Raw genomic sequence first — 16798 nt, 5'->3', positions numbered from 1 at the left:
AACATTAACAGCATAACACTTACCTTTATTGGCAATTCTTCTTAGTGTATGGGAGACTGGAGGAGGAGAGAGATTGGATTATTTACAGTTTGGAAGGGGAATCCCCTTCCATCAGCACCTCAGGTACCAATTGCTTTTCTTGGGTTACTTCTCTTCTCTGTTTCATAATGCCTCTAGGACTAGCTTGAGAGTCACTGGAGTCCTGTCTCGCAAAATAACTGTCTAGAGAGTTCTGTTTCTGGCATCTCTTTAGCACTTCCCTAAAATGGGTCAAGACTTTGTCACTGTACATGTTGCCAACATGGCTTGCAACAGCCTTGTCAGGGTGATGTTTCTCCATAAATCTTTCCATCTTACCCCACATTTCAAAAATCTCCTTAATTTCTAAAGAAGGCTACTTCTTCCATCTCTCTTCCTCCTCCTCTGCAGCAAGATTCTGAGCTGCGATCTGTTGCTCTTCTTGCTGAAGCTCTTGCAGCTCCTCAGTGGTGAGCTCTTCGTTGTGGTCTTCCACCAACTCTTCCACATCCTCCAAACTCACATCCAACCCCCATGGAACTCCCCAGTGCCACAATAGATTTAACAACTGACATAGGCTCATCAGGGTCAGCCCCAAACCCTTCAATATTCCTCTTGTGGACACAATCTGGCCACAATTTTCTCCAGGCAGAGCTCAAAGTCCTGGTAGTCACTCCCTTCCAAGCCTTACCTATAAGGCTTATGCAATGGAGGATGCTGAAATGTTCTCTCCAAAAATCTCTTAGGGTCAAGTGAGTGTCTGAGGTCACATTCAAGCACCTTTGAAACATTGCTTTGGTGTAGAGTTTTTTAAAGTTTGCAATGGCCTGCTGGTCCATGGGCTGGAGGAGAGGAGTGGTATTTGGGGGGCAAGAATGTTACTGTGAAGAACCCAAACTCCTCGAAAATTAGGTCATCCAAGTTTGGAGGATGAGCAGGTGCATTGTCCATTACTAGGAGACACTTGAGTTCCAATTTCTTTTCCAGGAGGTAATTCTTCACACTAGCGCCAAACACTTCATTTAACCACTCAACGAAAATTTCCCTCGTGACCCATGCCTTACTATTAGATTTCCAAAACACACACAATTTACTCTTCATAACATTGTTTTTCCTGAACACATTGGGATTTTCAGAATGGTACACTAGTAACAGCTTCACTCTGAAATCCCCACTAGCATTAGCACAACATGAGCTTCAGCCTGTCTTTCATAGGCTTGTGTCCTGGCAGTGCCTTTTCCTCCTGAGTAATGTAGGTCTTCTTTGGCATTTTCTTCCAAAAGAGGCCTGTCTCGTTACAACTGAACACTTGTTCAGGTTTCAGTCTTTCAGCCTCTATGTACTCCTTGAATTCATGCAGATACAGTGGATCCTTAGCTAATGATGGCATCAGCAAATGTTAAATCCAGCTAGTTAGTTTTAGTTTAATATGTTTATTATGCACCCCATACCCATCCTGTGGGCGGTAGTCAAAAGATTACAGAGGTACATAATTGGTCCAGGGACTGGACTCCAAAGTTTTGATAGCTGAGCAAGTTACAGAGGTAATGAACTCACAATTTACAAAGGTAATGAACTCACAATTTACAAAGGTAATGAACTCACAATTTACAAAGGTAATGAACTCACAATTTACAAAGGTAATGAACTCCAGGTAAGTCTGGTCACAATCATGACAAGTTACAAAGGTATTTACAGATTACAGAGGTACGTAATGGGTCCAGGGACTGGGCCCCCAAAGTTTTGATAGCTGAACTAGGTACAAAGGTAATGAGCTCACAAGTTACAAAGGTAATGAATTCTGTAGAATGGTTACTTACGTTTATACTTTGGCTAATCCAGCTAACGATACATTTTAACGCAAAAATTTTGCCTCGGCTAACGCTAAAAAACTTGCCCAATGCGATTCGTTCGAGACGCGTCCACGTGTGGCCTGAGCGCGCCTAAGTTGTCCCGTGGGTGCCAGTGTTTACAAGCCAGCCAGTGCGGTCGCATCCACACATACAATTGGAACATTTCATATTATCACAGCGTTTTTAGTGATTGTACCTGCAAAATAAGTCACCATGGGCCCCAAGAAAGCTTCTAGTGCCAACCCTGTGATAAAAAGGGTGAGAATTAGTATGGAAATTAAGAAAAGATTTTGAAGGGTTTGGGGCTAACCCTGAGACACCTATGCCAGTTGTGAAATCCATTGTGCCTACTTCAAAGATTAAGGAAATGTGTGCAAAGTGGGTTGAACTGCAAACCTTTATGGATGAAAATCACCCTAACACAGCTATTGCAAGCCATGCTGGTGACTATTACAATGACAATGTTGTGGCCCATTTTAGGCAAATCTTAAAGGAACGGGAGGTACAAACCTCTATAGACAGATTTGTTGTGCGACAGAGGTCCAGTGACTCTCAAGCTGGTCCTAGTGGCATTAAAAGAAGAAGGGAAGTGTTACGTTGGTATGTCCCTTATTACTTTGATAGTAAGGTTCTCACTACATGTTCTAGTGTGGGGTAGCTTTTTACTTAATGGCCTTATCTGTCTAGGGGTAATACTTACATCATGGCTGATCATCTTGAGTGTGTCTGATATCTTTTCACCAGCCCTCTTCACAGGTTATGTAAACTACTACTATAAAAATATAACTATTCTAAATAGATATGTACAGAATATACAATTACAGCCTCACATTTTCAAAACAAAAATCTACACACTCCATAGCTGTTCTCCCACATGGTGCATCTCAGCAACTTTGTCCTTCTCTCTTCTTGACTAACTCTGGGCTAACCAGTGTTTTGACACACTTTAGTCACCCTGGGTATGGTGGCCACAACTTAAGTTATAAAAACTCACCCCTGGAGCACACATAATGCCCTAAAAAGATAGAAAAAAGGACCCAGAGGTCCTGCCACCTCCATGTCAACAAATGAAGAGAGAGAGAGAGAGGGAGGGGGAGGAGCCTAGCTAAGCTCCTCCCACACCCACCAAAACAAAAGACTGTTGCCAAGCACAACTCTCCAGTTACCACAATTCTACCACACCTTAATTTTACTTTTACAAAAAGAAATACAACTTCATAAACTACGTGTCTATAGTATAATCTATTATATTGAGAAAAAAGGCTTGACCCAGCTGCCTCTCAGTCCTAAGGGTATTCAGTCCTTATGACATTTAGAGCTAAGTCCCCATCAATTCAATATAATTAGGTATTCCAGAGTAACTGTTACTTATAAATACATGTTGGGTCCTATAGCCCCATAAGAGGAAGTAACCCCGGAAAAGGACTTGATACCTCAACTCCTAATGGAAGGGGATTCCCCTTCTAAACATTAACAACTTCCACACTCTCCCCTCCTCCCATCCCATCAATCATCACCAGATCTTCAATAAAGGTAAGTGTCATTTTGTGTGTATTAAAATTAATGTTTAATGTGGTAAAAATTTTTTTTTTTCATACTTTGGGGTGTCTTGCACGGATTAATTTGATTTCCATTATTTCTTATGGGGAAAATTAATTCAGCTAACGATGAGCTTTCAGGAATGGATTAATATCGTTAGCTGAGGGTTCACTGTATTTTTCAGCCGCTTTGTGGTCCGAACTGGCAGCCTCACCATGCCTTACCACACTGTGTATGCCACTACAGTTCTTAAATCTCTCAAACCAACCTTTGCTGGCCTTAAATTCACTCACATCACCACTAGTTGCAGGCAATTTCTTTACCAGATCGTCGTGCAACTGCCTAGTCTTTTCACAAATAATCGACTGCTAATTGTTTCTCGTTTATCCACACCAATAATAACTTCTCAACCTCTTCGAGTACTGGTGATCTCATTTTTGTCAGCATATTTACCCCCTTTACAACAACAGTGTCCTTGATTTCCTTTTTCTTGGCCACAATGGAAGCTATGGTTGTATGGGGTTTGTTATACATCCTGGCCAGTTTGGCCATACGTACGCCACTTTCATATTGTTCAATGATGCTTTTCTTAAATTCAATCGTATTTCTCACCTACTTTACCAAAGGCTTGGCACTAGGAGCTTTCTTTGGAGCCATGGTAGCTTATTTAGTAGTTGCAAGCACTAAAATGAATGGAATATTATGAAATATTTTGTATGAGCAAGTGAGGGGACCATTGCTCACTGGTAAACAATGCCACACTGGCTGGGAAGGGAGGCCGGGGCGGCTCAGAGCGTGAATACGCGTCCTGGATGAATGACTATTCGTGAGTCAATCTACAATTAGCGAGCCAATATTTTGACGAAAATATCGTTACGATTTCCGAAAATTACAACTATTGAGCCCTACGATTATCGAGGGACCACTGTATAGTATTTATGGTTGTATTCTCGTTTTCTTGGTCTCATTTGATAGAATGGAAAACATATTATAGAAATAGAGGTGATTTTGATTGGTTTACTATGAAAAGAACCTTGAAATGGAGCTCAAAGTAGGGGAAATGTTTGATTTTTGCTGATGTTCAAAAGTAAACAAATAATGTCATTTTCCAATAAATGTCCAAGTAGCCATTCTAATATGCAGTCATGAATGGGTTGACATTATTTATACAATTATTACAATATTGCAGTAGTCTGCATAACAGTAAATCTTCTATTTTTTGTTCAATAAAAATTCAAAATAGAAAGCAAGAGTAATATCAGAGGGGCCTGGAGATGTGACTGATGAACAAAGAAAATGTTATTTTAGAGCCAGGAATGTCTGCATTGTTCATTCTGGACCCTATTTTGAAATTGTCATATTTTTTAATTTTCGTGAAATTTGCCAAATTGGGTAGTTCAAATCGGTAAATGGTCAGTTTCTTGTACTCGATCGATAGAACAAATGGAGTTCTAAAGAAATAGCTATGAGTTTGGTTGACTGGAACAATGGAATTAGCTGAAAATAGGGCTCAAAGTGGGCGAAATTGCCGATTCATAAATATCGTCGAGGTCGCTGACCTCGCGAGAGCGTAATTCCGTCAGTTTTCCATCAAGTTTCGTTCTTTTGGTGTCATTACAATCGGGAAAAGATTCTCTATCATTTCCTAAGAAAAATTTTTTTTTTTTTTTTTTAAATTTTGCGACACCAAGAGACACCTCAGGATTTGGGGTTGCGACAGTCAAGGAGTTAAACAGAAAACATTTATTATGGAACACACCAGTGCACAAGTCTTTGCAGATTTAATTTTAACTTGTTTAAGTTTCTTTGTTCAGTAGACTGTCATTTAACACGAGTTTATTTGGCACGGTTTGGTTATAGCATGATTGAAAATTGCGGCACAATTTTGTACAACACTTCGCAAAATTAACTTTACACGGTTCCGTTTGTGGGCGAGGAAAAAATTTCCCCAGCTCAAGCTGCCGCCTTGTTGTGGGTCAACGGGGGGAACCTCCCGCCATCTGCCACTCCGGACACTCCCACCACCACCATCCTAGCCTTCGTGAATACGTGTGCAGTTCCACTTCTTTCCTACAAGATACCTGTGTTTGTGAATTGTTTTCATCTTTAATTACCATATCTTGTATCTGCCAAGCAATCATGGCACACAGTAGGCATACCAGTGTTGCTAAAAGTGGCAAGAAAAGGTATAAGCATTTAAGTCTTAGAATTAATGAAGAAAATAGAGATATTAGACAAGAGATAGCCTGTGGCCATAATGAAGCTTCACTTTGTGCACATAAGAATGAGGCAAATATAAATTTATGTGATGAATGACTGATTTGGTGACTGACTGACTTACTGATTGACTTACTGATTGACTTACTGACTGACTGACTTACTGATTGACTGACTTACTGATTGACTTACTGACTGACTATATTACTGACTTAACAGACGTACTGACTTAATTGAATGACTTACTGACTGAATTGAATGACTGACTTACTGAGTTGACTGACTGACTTACTGAGTTGACTGACTTACTGACTGACTTAACTGACTTACTGACTTACTGACTTGATTGATTTACTGACTGACTTAAAGTTAGACTTTTTCACTGAAGAGGACCCTGAAATGGTGTCTAGAGCAGCTGGTGCCTTACCATCAGTTGTATAATGTGCTGCGGGGTAAAATTAGACACATGTGCAACTCTTGGGTATCTTTATTGAGGAAACGTTTTGCCACACAGTGGCTTCAACAGTCTATACAAAGGAGAATCTTGAAGAACAGGAGGAGAATGAGGTAATCAGTCCCTTAACCTTGAGTCGATGTGGTCAGTCCATCAATCTTGAATAGAATATGGCATATGTGTGGAGAAGCAGCTTATAAACCATAGGCAGGAGAGGTGCAGCAGTCGTAGGTGGTGTCACATTTGTCCAATATGGAAGTAGGTCGTGCCCAAGGGTTAGGCAAGCGAAGAATTCCCAAGTATTAGGATCCCAAGAAGTTGCAGTGTCTGACAGGATTCTAGATGAATGGTTCAGAGAATTGACATGTTGATAAATTAGACACATGTGCAACTCTTGGGTATCTTTATTGAGGAAACATTTTGCCACACAGTGGCTTTATCAGTCCATACAAAGGAGAATCTTGAAGAACAGGAGGAGAATGAGGTAATCAGTCCCTCAACCTTGAGTTGATGTGGTCAGTCCATCAATCTTGAATAGAATACGGCATATGTGCGGAGAAGCAGCTTATAAACGTAGGCAGGAGAGGTGCAGCAGTCGTAGGTGGTGTCACATTTGTCCAGTGTGGACAAATGTGACACCACCTTCTTGGGCACGACCTACTTCCACATTGGACAAATGTGACACCACCTACGACTGCTGCACCTCTCCTGCCTATGGTTTATAAGCTGCTTCTCCACACATATGCCGTATTCTATTCAAGATTGATGGATTGACCACATCGACTCAAGGTTGAGGGACTGATTACCTCATTCTCCTCCTGTTCTTCAAGATTCTCCTATGTATGGACTGATGAAGCCACTGTGTGGTGAAACGTTTCCTCAATAAAGATACCCAAGAGTTGCGCATGTGTCTAATTTATCATAGAACAGGAATCCATTACAGAATTTACGCACACTTGAGTACAACCATCGACTTTACTACCAGAACTTCAACCATCCACCTCAGCCCAGTAGGGCCACAGCATAACTCTCCACTCTCCACAATCATCCACAAAAACCAGCACCCACAATTTAAGGTAAGAAATACTATTATTTCTGTTGTATTTGTAATCTTGAGCAGTGAAAAAACATAATACATCATGACAGTGAACCACAATTGCATATTCACTTTTATTTTTGTAAGATCTGTTAGTCTAAAAAAAAGCTGTTGGGCTTTTGGGGGCACCCAGGAATGTAACCCTATTTTTTCCATAAGTTCTTCAGTTCATCTAACATGGTTTTACCTAACACGGCTTTTTCAGGAACGTAACTACCATGTTAAATGACGGTCTAGTGTATCTTTTAATGCCAGAATTCATAAGAGACTAATATTAAGGTAAATATAATCACCTGATTACATTTCTTATTAATATTGTTTTACATCTTGCTTTTACAGGTGGAACACCAGACATCAATATGATGGAGGCAATGGTAGGCCTATTATATGGAGAAATGGTTAATATACCTTCCATATACCTTGCTACCCTCAATCAATATGCTCATATGCTTGGCCTTTCACATCAAATCTGTGCCTGTCTAGAAATGAGGAAAGAAAAAAATTCAGTGGAGCTACCAGAAAATAGTAATGATAAAAATGTAGCTAAAAAGAAACACAGTAGAAAGCCTATTTTGATTAAAAGTTCTGAACAAAGAGAAGAAGTGAGTGAAGCCATGGAAGGAGATCAAGAGAATGAAATCAGTCTCATAAGTGAAGCAGTGCAAGACCCATTGGAAGTCTCTTTACACACTAAGCATTCAAGAGAGTATCCCTTATCTGGTTCTACTGTGGTGAAAACTGAATGTAATAATATATTGGAATTGTCTATGTTATGTAGTGATGTTTCAGATATGAATGTTTCAACAAATAATAATTGGACTCCTGTTCCAGTTAGAGAAGAACTTATAAATTATGAACAATCAAATTCACAAATTCAAGACTCCAATACAAATACATATAGTTTTGAGAATTCATCTTTGGAAGCAGTAAGAGACATCACCATAGAAGCATCTATGGAGCCACTAAATATCAAAATGGAAACCATCACTCATACTGACATAGAAAATGGTGGAAATATTCGTAATACAAATGATAGTACAAGTGATATTTTAGGGTTAGTTGTAAATGCAGATGAACAGGTTAATGTATATTATAATGATACTCAACACCTGCAGCATCAAAAAAAGCAACAGAAGCAGAGGTCTATTGGAAAAGGGCTTGTGTGTACAGTTTGTGGATCTTCCTTCCAGCGGTGTGGAGACCTGGTGAAGCATGTGCAACATATGCAGCACTTTACATCACAGTGTCCACTTTGCTTCGTTCAAGTGAGCTTCATACACAAGTTTGTTTTAACTGAATGGTATAAAATGGTATTTTAAGTTTTTCGTGTATGCTATGAAGAGGAGTAATGATATAAAAATCTTTGATAATTTCATGTATTATGTACAATATATAGGAACTATATTTTTGCTTTAGATAAGAGATCTGGAAGGACAACGACTTCACTTTGCTCTTCATGACCAGGAGCTACCGTTCTTTTGCATGTACTGTGATCTCAGGTTTCGAACCCGGGCTGCCTTAACAATGCACACGCCAAAGCATTCCACCACTAAACCGTAAGTACTCGCCTAGTTGTGGTTGCAGGGGTCGAGTCATAGTCTTGCATTGCTGCTGGAAATTATAAAAATTATTTTTGATCAGTGAAAAGATAGATTTTCACTTTTGATGTCTTACTTTTATACAAAATGCTATTGCCTGTTTTTAAATATACATAATGGCTTTTTATTAGTTAATTGGCAAGAGGACTCACCACAGTTTCATGTGATAATTTATTTCCATTTTGCCCACCTCCACATTACCCCTGCAGTGAATGTTGTTTTCCCATGATTTATAATGTGTGTGTGTCTTTTTCTTTCAAGTTTCTTCCTTTCATTTATACTGTGTGTGCTTCTTGAGGGTAAACCTAATTTCTTATACATATGCAGTATGTTCTTAGTTTTTGGCACAAGCAAGTGGCGGTAACAGCCGTAACAGCAGCAGCATCCTACCAACTCTTATTCTTCAAGAAACCATTGCTCATCAAAGCTTGTGATGGCCTAATTGAAGGTACAACTGCATGAACCCACGTAGACCACAAAATGACCCAAGAATACCAAGAATGCAACCCAAATCTTGACAAAATAGATGATCTAAGGAAGACAGCCCTGCTAACCCAAACACCTCCTCCGCTGCCAGACAAACACTTAACCCAAGCTCAGGGAAATAAAGCCTTCTCCTCCATAGCTTCACAGTATCTACTTTAGTGATACTATGAAAGGAAATCACAGAAGAAACAACAGCAGTAACAAAAGAATAACACCAAGGACTCTACAACTCAACATGTCTACCCAGCAGGATGCTGGTGTATTATCAACCCCCCCCCCCCTCACCACCGCCCTGGGAACATCAACAACAACAAACATGACTGATTACCCCTCCAACTCCACTCCCTTCAAAGGATTCACTCAGGAACATCCAGGTATGATTATTCCTGGCACTATTAGGGAATACATCGTCGTCCTAGAAAATGAAAACAGATATTAAAGCAACACTTGCGCGATATGAATCCAAGGTAACCATCCTCGAGAACAAGATCCAAAATCTTGAAGAGAAGATTACATTGGGAAGTGCTGACACAGAAAATACTCTGAAAATGGCTATAGCCAGTCACTCTGAGCAAATAACAACCCTAAATATGAAGGTTGAAGAAGCAGTCAAGGACTGGAATCAGAACATGCACACTCAACTGAATGAATACCTTGATTTCCAAGATGACAAAACTGAGCAAGATAAGTTGTCTGATGCAGTTATAATAAACAGCCCACACAATCCTAGTGACATAACCCAAACCCAGTGCAAAGAAACTGCTATCAGGATAAGACAGGACCACGTACAAGTTATCCTGCAAAGCAATGAAATCAAAGAAATGCGTTTGCCAGGAAAACAAGGTAGTAAACACAATATTATGATCAGACTTCATTCATATGATAGAAAAAAGGACCTAATTAAAGCTACAATTACAATGAAAAATGGAGTGTACATCAACAAGTGTCTAACGAGAAAACTTCAAAACTTTCTGTTCAGGTTGAGAAAACTTACACAGGAAAACAAAATACATCAGTGCTTCACTCGAGATGGGAAAACACTAGTTAGAAAAACAGCAACAGGACAACAATATGCCATCCCATATGAATGTGATTTCTCTACCTTCCTTAGAAAAGCTGACATTTCCGTAACAGATTAGATAAGTGTCCTTAACACATATGTATGTGTGGTGCATATAGTGTATGTTCCTATTACATTATTGTGCAATTCCTTGTACTCTCTTTTACTTGCTAATACCAACTACCTCAAATACTTTTTACTTCTGTTTTATTGCTATTAATTGCTCAAATTTTGTGTTGCAAGTCAAATCTTACTCCTAAATTAATATTATTTGTGGTTGCTATCTGTCCATTTAATTTTGTTTACCACTACTTATTTTAGTCTTTTTTATTGTGGTGCAATTAGTGTATATTCCTATTATATTATTGTGCAATTCCTTGTACTATCTTTTACTAGCTAGTACCAACTACCTCATATTTTTTACTTTTTTTTAGTGTTATTAATTGCTATTAATTGTGGAGGGAGTAGTAGGTAAATTTGGGGAGCCTTTAATTGAGCTGTGTGTAAAAAGAGGTTTGGTAATAAGTAATGCATATTTTATGAAGAAGAGGATAAATAAATATATAAGGTATGATATAGCACATAATGAAAGTAGTTTGTTAGATTATGTATTGGTGGATAAAAAGTTGATTGGTAGGCTCCAGGTTGTACACGTTTATAGAGGGGCAACTAATATATTGGATCATTATTTAGTTGTAGCTACAGTTAGAGTAAGAGGTAGATCAGAAAAGAGGAAAATGGCAACAACAAGCAAGTGGGAGGTGAAAGTGTATAAACTAAGGGAGAAGGAAGTTCGGGTGAGATATAAGCAACTATTGGCAGAAAGGTGGGCTGGTGCAAGTATGAGTAGTGGGGGGGGGGTTAAAGAGGGTTGGAATAGTTTTACAAATGCAGTATTAGAATGTGGGGCAGAAGTTTGTGGTTATATGAGGGTGGGTGCAGGAGGAAAGAGGAGTGATTGGTGGAATGATGAAGTGAAGGGTGTGATAAAAGAGAATAAGTTAGCTTATGAGAGATTTTTACAAAGCAGAAGTGTTATAAGAAAAGTAGAGTATATGGAGAGTAAAAGAAGGTGAAGAGAGTGGTGAGAGAGTGCAAAAGGAGAGTAGATGATAGTGAGAGAGGCACTGTCAAGAAATTTTAATGAAAATAAAAAAAAATTTTGTAGTGAGTTAAACAAGTTAAGAAAGCCTAGGGAATGAATGGATTTGTCAGTTAAAAACAGAGTAGGGGAGTTAGTAGATGGGGAGATGGAGGTATTGGGTAGATGGTGAGAATTTTTGAGGAGCTTTTAAATGTCGATGAAGAAAGTGAAGCTGTAATTTCATGCACTGGCCAGGGAGGTATACCATCTTTTAGGAGTGAAGAAGAACAGGATGTGAGTGTGGGGGAGGTGCATGAGGTATTACGTAGAATGAAAGGGGGTAAAATAGCTGGAACTGACGGGATCATGACAGAAATGTTAAAAGCAGGGGGGATAGTGTTGGAGTGGTTGATATTTTTGTTTAATAAATGTATGAAAGAGGGGAAGGTACCTAGGGATTGGCAGAGAGCATGTATAGTCTCTTTATATAAAGGGAAGGGGACAAAAGAGATTGAAAAAATTATATAGGAATAAGTTTACTGAGTATACCAGGAATAGTGTACAGTAGGGTTATAATTGAAAGAATTAGAGGTAAGACAGAATGTAGGATTGCGGATGAGCAAGGAGGTTTTAGAGTGGGTAGGGGATGTGTAGATCAGGTGTTTACATTGAAGCATATATGTGAACAGTATTTAGATAAAGGTAGGGAAGTTTTTATTGCATTTATGGATTTAGAAAAGGCATATGATAGAGTGGATAGAGGAGCAATGTGGCAGATGTTGCAAGTACAGTGGACCCCTGGTTAACGATATTTTTTCACTCCAGAAGTATGTTCAGGTGCCAGTACTGACCGAATTTGTTCCCATAAGAAATATTATGAAGTAGATTAGTCCATTTCAGACCCCCAAACATACACGTACAAACGCACTTACATAAATACACTTACATAATTGGTCGCATTCGGAGGTAATCGTTATGCGGGGGTCCACTGTATATGGAATAGTTGGTAAGTTACTAAATGCTGTAAAGAGTTTTTATTAGGATAGTGAGGCTCAGGTTAGGGTGTGTAGAAGAGAGGGGGACTACTTCTCGGTAAAAGTAGGTCTAAGACAGGGATGTGTAATGTCACCATAGTTGTTTAATACAGTGGACCCCCAGTTAACGATATTTTTTCACTCCAGAAGTATGTTCAGGTGCCAGTACTGACCGAGTTTTTTCCCATAAGAAATATTGTGAAGTAGATTAGTCCATTTCAGACCCCCAAACATACACGTGCAAACGCACTTACATAAATACACTTACATAATTGGTCGCATTCGGAGGTAATCGTTATGCGGGGGTCCACTGTATATTTATAGATGGGTTGTAAAAGAAGTAAATGCTAGGGTGTTTTGGAGAGGGGTGGGATTAAATTATGGGGAATCAAATACAAAATGTGAATTGACACAGTTGATTTTTGCTGATGATACTGTGCTTATGGGAGATTCTAAAGAAAAATTGCAAAGGTTAGTGGACGAGTTTGGGAGTGTGTGTAAAGGTAAAAAGTTGAAAGTTAACATAGAAAAGAGTAAGGTGATGAGGGTATCAAATGATTTAAATAAAGAAAAATTGGATATCAAATTGGGGAGGAGGAGTATTTAAGAAGTGAATGTTTTCAGATATTTGGGAGTTGACGTGTCGGTGGATGGATTTATGAAGGATGAGGTTAATCATAGAATTGATGAGGGAAAAAAGGCGAGTGGTGCTTTGAGGTATATGTGGAGACAAAAAACCGTTATCTATGGAGGCAAAGAAGGGAATGTATGAAAATATAGTAGTACCAACACTCTTATATGGGTGTGAAGCTTGGGGTGTAAATGCAACAGCGAGGAGGTGGTTGGAGGCAGTGGAGATGTCCTGTCTAAGGGCAATGTGTGGTATAAATATTATGCAGAAAATTCGGAGTGTGGAAATTAGGAGAAGGTGTGGAGTTAATAAAAGTATTAGTCAGAGGGCTGAAGAGGGGTTGTTGAGGTGGTTTGGTCATTTAGAGAGAATGGATCAAAGTAGAATGACATGGAGAGCGTATAAATCTGTAGGGGAAAGAAGGCGGGGTAGGGGTCGTCCTCGAAAAGGTTGGAAGAAAGGGGTAAGGGAGATTTTGTGGGCGAGGGGCTTGGACTTCCAGCAGGCGTGCAGAGTGAATGGAGATGAATGGTATTTGGGACCTGATGAGCTGTTGGAGTGTGAGCAGGGTAATATTTAGTGAAGGGATTCAGGGAAATCTATTATTTCGGTATATTGGCAGTTTGGAGGGATATGTTGTGTATCTTTATACGTATATGCTTCTAAACTGTTGTGTTCTGAGCACTTCTGCAAAAACAGTGATTATGTGTGAGTGAGGTGAAAGTGTTGAATGATGAAAGTATTTTCTTTTTGGGGATTTTCTTTCTTTTTGGGTCACCCTGCCTTGGTGGGAGACAGCCGACTTGTTAAAAAAAAAAAAGTTGCTCAAACTTCATATTACATGTCAGATCTTACTCCTAAATTAATATTATATCATAGTGACTATCTGTCCATTTAACTTGGTTTACCACTACCTATGTTAGTCCCTGTTATATTTTTTCTCCTTTATTTTAGCTTTAAATAGCCACCTTAGTTCATATATTCACATTTGTTAAAATAATTATGGTGCTATTTTCAGGTGCTGAAGTGTAATACTTTCATTATTTTACTATTATATTCCCTAGCTCCTTTGTTTGATTACCACTTTATTTGTTTACCACTTCTTATTTTAGTCCCTTTAATATTTTCTCCTTTATTTTAGCTTTAAAGAACTACCTTAGTTCATATATTCACATTTGTTAAAATAATTAAGGTGCTATTTTTTAGCCTTAGAATATTTACATTGTCTTATACTTAAGTCTAATTATAGATTCACTATAAATCTTATGATTACAAGCATTGATCCTGATACCAACCTCTTACTGAATGACTTAAATGAATCAAACAGCAACTATAATTACTACATAGCAGAACAAACAAAGGCACTTCTCAGAACCAACAACAACACAATTGTCTTTAACTACAGTGTCAGATCTTTAACCCTTTCAGGGTCCGTCCCGTAGATCTACGGCTGGTCGGTGAGTGTCCAAACCGTAGATCTACGCCAAAATTCTAGCGCCGTCAAATTTAGCGCGAAAGCGCTCATAGGCCTACATATGAGAGAATGGGTCTGCGCGGTGGGTGTGCGCCGTAAACAAAAAATCTAGGCGCCTGCATAGCATTGTGGGAACGCCGGCTCAGTTACCCTTGTTCACCATGTCTCGTCGCAAGTCAGCTCTCACTCCCCGGAAAATTGGGACTCTCCTCTTCCTGTCTGATAGTTCTGACACTGATGGAAGTGGAAATGAAGACGAATTCTACGGCTTTGATGAGTTAGTGACCGAAAATAATGACCAGGATATCGATAATAGTGCAGAAAACCCCGACGATCCTCGACCTTCTACCTCTGGTGTGGGCACTCGTGACTCACGGTCGGTTGTTCCTAAACGTAAGAGAAAACTAATATTTTCCCGTGGCCTGGCCTCTGACTTCAGTAATGACGATGATTCTGACGTGGATTGTGATTTTATTGCGCTCGACGATCATTCGAGTAGTGATAGTGAGGAAACATATTCACCAGTGAAGCGTCGGTATGAGCGCCGCCGCATGCGCTCGGGTAGTGTACCCTATGCTATGCCCAGGGGACGGAGTACATCCCGGAGTACATCCCGGAGTACATCCCGTGGCCCTACACCCGTTTTAGGTAGTGATAGTGAGGATGATGTGGCTACACTTGGCATGGATGGGCCACAGACATCAGTGGATGGTGTTAGTGGGGCTGGTGGTGGTAGTGGCACCGCCATGCGTGACTCGCTGTGCCACGCGGGAACCCACGCTGCTGACTCGTCAGTTCAAGGACAAAGCGGAGCGTCACCCACCAGCCCGCCACAACCACCCGTACAACCAGCCTATGATGTCCAGTATCCACCAGCAAACCGTATCTGGGATTGGCAGCAAAATCCCAATTTTGTTCCCAGCCCTCACCACTTTGATGACTCGCAAAGTGGAATTCTACCTACCTGTCCCCTTGGAACCACGGCCAATGAACTGGAATTCTTTGAATTATTCTTTGACCAGCCATTGATGGAAACTATTGTCAGGGAAAGTAATAAGTATTTTCAGTACACCATGGCAAATACGATCTTATCACCACAGTCAAGACTACACAGGTGGAAAGAGACGACTGTTGCAGAAATGTATTTGCTTTTTGCAACAATAATGCTTATGCCTCACGTCTATAAGCATAATATAAAAGCATACTGGTCCACAGATCGGCTAATTTGTACCCCATCCTTCAGTGAAATAATACCAGTGAACAGGTTTATCTTACTCTTACGTATGTTGCACTTCTCTGACAAAACCAGGCCTGACAGAAGTGACAGGTTATACAAGATTAGAAATGTTTTCATGTATCTCAAACAAAAGTTCAGGATGTACTTTTATCCATTCAAGAATCTTGTAATTGACGAGTCTTTGATTTTGTTCAAAGGTAGACTGTCATTCAAGCAGTATATACCGAGCAAGAGGAACCGCTTTGGTATAAAATTGTTTGTACTCTGTGATTGTGACAGTGGCCTGGTGTTGGATATTGTTGTATACACGGGTAGTAAAACATTGAAAGATACCAAGATGTTATTGGGTATATCAGGTGACGTAGTGAGAAACATGATGGCACCTTATCTTGGTAAGGGCCATACATTATATACCGATAACTGGTACACAAGCCCATTACTCAGTGATTTCATGCGAGTGAACAAGACAGATGTGTGTGGCACAGTGCGTTCTAATCGTAAACATATGCCCAGGCTCAACGCAGGTGTTCGTGGTGATGACGTGCAGGTGTTTACTGCCAATGACATCATGGCATTACGGTGGCATGACAAACGAGATGTCACATTGTTGACAACCATTCACCGTAATGAAATGCAAGACAGTGGCAAAGTTGATCGAGTGACTAATGAACGTATTCGAAAACCAGTGACAGTGATTGATTATACACAAAACATGCGCTTGGTTGACAAGTGTGACATGCAGATTGGTTTTGTTGACTGTGTTCGTAAGAGTTACAAGTGGTACATGAAACTTTTCTTCCATCTCATGGACATTTCAATGCTGAATGCATATAATATGTACCAAATAAAGACTGGTAACAGACCACCGTATGGTGAATTTTGTTTGTCTGTTGTCAGACAACTCATAATGAAGTACCAGGTAACAACACCTGCAATACAACATGGTCCTCGAATTCATCACAATATACCCAAGCGTTTGAGAAGAGAAGGTGATCATTTCATAATACAGCTTCCTTC

The 16798-nt window shown here is 39.8% G+C and overlaps 1 protein-coding gene across 2 annotated transcripts in view; it reads left to right on the top strand.

The window, feature by feature from the left end:
• The window catches only part of LOC128688709 (myoneurin), a 70029-nt gene that overhangs the window by 29310 nt on the left and 23921 nt on the right, over window positions 1–16798 (top strand). The window contains exons 2-4 of one of the 2 annotated variants that reach the window (XM_053776697.2): window positions 7025–7157; window positions 7517–8442; window positions 8594–8733. In XM_053776697.2, coding sequence (XP_053632672.1) covers window positions 7537–8442; window positions 8594–8733 — 1046 coding nt within the window. In that variant the 5' untranslated portion in view covers window positions 7025–7157; window positions 7517–7536. The remainder of the gene's footprint in view (window positions 1–7024; window positions 7158–7516; window positions 8443–8593; window positions 8734–16798) is intronic. The other variant, XM_070084595.1, reaches the window with a different exon arrangement.

The sequence above is a fragment of the Cherax quadricarinatus genome, chromosome 13 (assembly GCF_038502225.1).
Source record: "Cherax quadricarinatus isolate ZL_2023a chromosome 13, ASM3850222v1, whole genome shotgun sequence".
Taxonomy (NCBI): Eukaryota; Metazoa; Arthropoda; class Malacostraca; order Decapoda; family Parastacidae; genus Cherax; species Cherax quadricarinatus.
The sequence above is the reverse complement of the archived record's forward strand: the minus strand, read 5'-3'. Positions and strand labels throughout refer to the sequence as shown.